The sequence below is a fragment of the Elephantulus edwardii genome, unplaced genomic scaffold, assembly GCF_000299155.1.
Source record: "Elephantulus edwardii isolate Elephantulus edwardi_28Jun2011 unplaced genomic scaffold, EleEdw1.0 scaffold00145, whole genome shotgun sequence".
Taxonomy (NCBI): domain Eukaryota; kingdom Metazoa; phylum Chordata; class Mammalia; order Macroscelidea; family Macroscelididae; genus Elephantulus; species Elephantulus edwardii.
In genome coordinates this window covers 8,044,832-8,048,868 of record NW_006399895.1, presented here as the reverse complement: position 1 = coordinate 8,048,868, position 4,037 = coordinate 8,044,832, and the positions used below count along the sequence as shown (strand labels likewise).

At 39.0% G+C, this 4,037-nt stretch overlaps 1 protein-coding gene across 5 annotated transcripts in view; it reads right to left on the bottom strand.

Moving 5' to 3' along the window:
- Positions 1-527: 527 nt before the first annotated feature.
- NEDD4 (neural precursor cell expressed, developmentally down-regulated 4, E3 ubiquitin protein ligase) overlaps positions 528-4,037 on the bottom strand; it is a 176,929-nt gene continuing 173,419 nt past the window's right edge. For all 5 annotated transcript variants that reach the window (XM_006894518.1, XM_006894514.1, XM_006894515.1 and 2 more), the window contains 2 exons: positions 1,530-1,602; positions 528-848 (listed from right to left, as the gene is read on the bottom strand). In XM_006894518.1, the coding sequence (XP_006894580.1) occupies positions 746-848; positions 1,530-1,602 (176 nt within the window). In that variant the 3' untranslated portion in view covers positions 528-745. The remainder of the gene's footprint in view (positions 849-1,529; positions 1,603-4,037) is intronic.

Below are 4,037 nucleotides of genomic sequence, written 5' to 3'. Positions count from 1 at the left end.
GACAACACCATTAAATTTCGTAGATTTATAAGCAAGACCGGGCTTTGACACTTTTCACTCATTGCACTTTTGAATTTGCTTCACATATCTCATAAACCCCCTTATGGAGGAAAACTACATAGGAACAGAAATCAAATACTTTTACATGAAGAAGTAAACGACTTTTTGTTTGCAAGTGAGGCAGCTGACAAAAAATACTGGCAACACATTTTACAAGGTTTTTCCGAGCATCTGAGCAGTAAGGTGCATTAGGTATGTCTACATTATAATAAATAGATGCACGCAGCACTAAATGCATTGCCGTTTACTCCATATTGAACTTATTTTCCCCCCAAATTTCACTTTTCCTTCTCAAAAAAGCATCAAACTTTTCATACATGACACTTATCACAAATATTTCACAGTTATCATTTCAGTAGTTTAAGAAAGAACTGCCTGGCAAATACTGTAAAAGAGGTAAATGTCAAGAGTAAGCTTGCTACTTCAGGCACACAGGATTGATTTATCCTCGAGTGTGAACTCTACAGAGAATGAAACCACCGCGTAAATGCGATGCACTATTTTAAAGGGACTAATATAATTGTTAACTTGTTATTTTATGTCTCTGGATGCTTGTGTATGATTTTTCTCAAGTATCTGAGATGAGTCAGTGGCCAGGTTTTTAGTAGATTCCTGGAAAATGTTAAGTCAAGATTTTGTTTGGAAAAAATGTGGCAGTAAAACACTGTAGACCTTCTTCTATAATCTAATCAACCCCATCAAAACCCTGAGTGTTCTCAATGGCCATCTGAAGTTTATCCCATAATTCTTCGAATGATTCATATGGTGGTAAGTCCAAGCGATTAAAGCTGAAAGAATAGAGAGGATCTGGTTATTAAAGGCACTAACAAGGAAGGCATGTATCACTGTGGCAAACACAATAATGTTGATATTTACTATGAGACTACATTCCAACAACAGAGCTTGAGTGGCTAATTGGTAAGAAGATGTGCTGCCAACCCAGAGGAAGGTGTTAGAAACCACCAGCTGCTCCACAGGAGAAAGAGAAGCAATCTCCTCTAGTGTGATTAACAGCTTCTGAAAACCCACTGGAGAGCCAACTATTATGTGCTGTAGCAATAACTACACATTCTAATAACCTAGCAATGTTTTCTAACCAGGGGCAGAAGTAAGATATGATGGGATTCGAAGCATGGACTCTCCTTAGTGGAGCCTGAGAGACTCCTCTACCTCTGATTGTGTGGGTTTCTTTGCCATTTTAACCACCAAAAGGGAATGGAATATTCTTGCCCCTCTTGGGATGGCCCCACAGTTGTGCTATAAAAGCAACCTATGTGGTAAATAACTTAGATGAGCCGCTCCAACACATACTTATCTGTACTTCAAGACCAGGTCTATTTGGTAAAGAGGGGTTCATTCCTAGGTAAATGTCTGAATTTCCCTTCACAGCTTTCGCTGGCATTGCACAGAGGGACTAGGACTCCTTCCAGCCTCCTCTGTACCAACACTGGCTGTCAGCAACGGCTTACCAGGTATGAGCTCTTGGCAGCTTTTCAGGAGTACCCCACTGCTCAACTGTAAAAGACTGTGGTCCATTTGATCCTAGAAGAAGAAGAGTAGAAGTCTCTCCCTCTGGTTTCATATACTTTATACAGAAATCTCTAGGCATTTCAAAGTTCATTTTTTTCAAAACTCACTTTTTTGAACTTTACAGATCTTATACCAATAGGAAACTAATTTGGTTCTTTAAAACTCAAAAAGAAATGAAGACTGTTCCATGCCTGCTGATTTCACTGTCGAGCCTTCACAATTAGGATTTTGCCAGTCCTGGCTACAGCCAGTAGGCATGGAGCAGACCCTTTTGAACCCTGCTAAGCTGTGACCACTGGCTGGCTTAGAAGGGAGCTATTTCACAGACCACCTCAAACAGGGGACTCCACCTTTGATTCCTGACCACCTTTCCAGCACCCCAGAGGAGTAACAGGTGGTAGAGTGGTAACACCAACATTCAGAATCCAGCCAAGACATTGCTTTTTCCTGGGACATCATCCTGCTGTGCCAGTCATGCAGTCTAACTTGAAGACTCCAGCAAACAGCAGCTACAGGAATACAGTCCTGGGACAGAAGGTCAGAGACAAAGTCCTTTTTCCTGAACTGTCAGAGTAGTGAAGAGAGACAGGGAATCTGGTTGAGCCACTCCACAGACCAAGAAGGACAACAGTCTTCAAGAGAGAGGGCTGAAATCAGAAAATAACAAGCCACCCACCCCAGAGAACTTAGTCGCAGGGCCAGAGAGAAGAGAACAGAAGGATATGGCCCACCAGTCCTAGCTACTTATGCTACAGGACCAGACAGGAAGAATTACAGGCAGGGTGAGTTGTCCTCCCCTTCCTTACTAGTGTATTGAGCTTCAAGTGAAGCAAGTCTTCCTTTTAGAACAGGGATCAGAGAGAAATTCCCTCTTTTGGAGCAGTAAGCTCCTCAGCCAAGGTCATCAGACCAAGACACTGTTAAGGCCCCGGCAAGAAAAACTCTACCATAGCAATGGCACGGAAGAAGCAGAGTACCTCACACTACACAAAACCAATGCAAGATGTCACCCAAGAGTGATAAAACACAAAATAGATGGATTTCCTAAAGCCAGAAAGTCTGATGGAACCTTCTGACACAGAATTCAAAAGAACAACTAAATATTTTCAATGGGTAAAAGAAAAACTCCCCAAATTACAGGATTCTACAAACAAAAGCCAAGAGGAACTTAGAAAATCAAACCAAGACAATGCAGATAAAACAAATGAGGCATAAGACACTCTGGAGAAACAATAATCTGCAATCCAGATTATGAAGACCAGTATCTTGGAGGATGTCAATATGTTGGAAGACATATAAGCTGAGCTGAAGAGATGAAACAGAACCAGTGAAATAGAAGATAGAGTTCTCAGCACTGATCTACTAGAACAAAAAGCAGAATGAAAAAGAAAGGAAAAAGAAGAAAGCCTAAGAAAAATGGTACACATCAAGAGGAATAGCATGTGTATAATTGGAATCCCAGAATAAGAAGAAGAAGAAGGAAAAAAAACCACTGAGAAAGTTGTAGAAGAGTTATTAGAAGAAATGAAGAATGAGAGAATATATACAAGAAACTGAGCAAACCCCATATAGAATAGTACCCAAAAGGAAAACATCAAGGCATACCATAGTAAAATTTTCCAGAACCAAAGATAAGGAGAGAATTCTGAAAGCAGCAAGAAAAAAAAAAGGGTAACCTATAAGGTAGAGCAAATAAGACAAGTGCCAATTTCTCAGCAGAAACCATACAAGCAAGAAGACAGTGGAATGACATATATCAAACACTCAAAGAACATAACTGTTAACCAAAAATACTGTACACAGCAAAATTGTCCATCAAATATGATAGATAAATCACTATATTCTCAGAAAAGAAGAAACTAAAGGGGTTTATAAAAACAAGACCAGCGTTGCAGGAAATACTGAGGGAAGTCCTTCTTACAGAGATGCTACAAAAAGCAGGATGGACCCAAATAATCAGCAACACCACCAAAAAGAACTCAACAAAATGACAGCAATAAAACCTTGCTTCTCAATAGTAACACAGAATGTGAGTGAAGAGAAAATCAGTAGCAGATTGGATATAAAAAAAATCTCAAAAACCAAACTAAAAAGTGAAGATAAAAGAAGACTAAAAATTAAAAGGTAGGAAAAATATACCAAGCAAATGGCAACTAAAAAAAAAGGAGGAGTAGCATTATTAATCTCTGATAAAACAGATTTCAGCACAAAAATCATCACAAAGGACAAGCAAGGTTATTATATAATGTTTAAAGGGTCAACAGAATAATACATAAGCATAATAAATATTTATGCACTGAATGATAAGAGCTGCAAAATACACAAAACAAATGTTAACAGAACTGAAAAAATAGACACAACCACAATAGCAGGAGACTTCAATACACCATTCTCAAAAAAATACAGAACTACCAGAAAGAAACTCAACAAAGATGCTGAAGAATTAA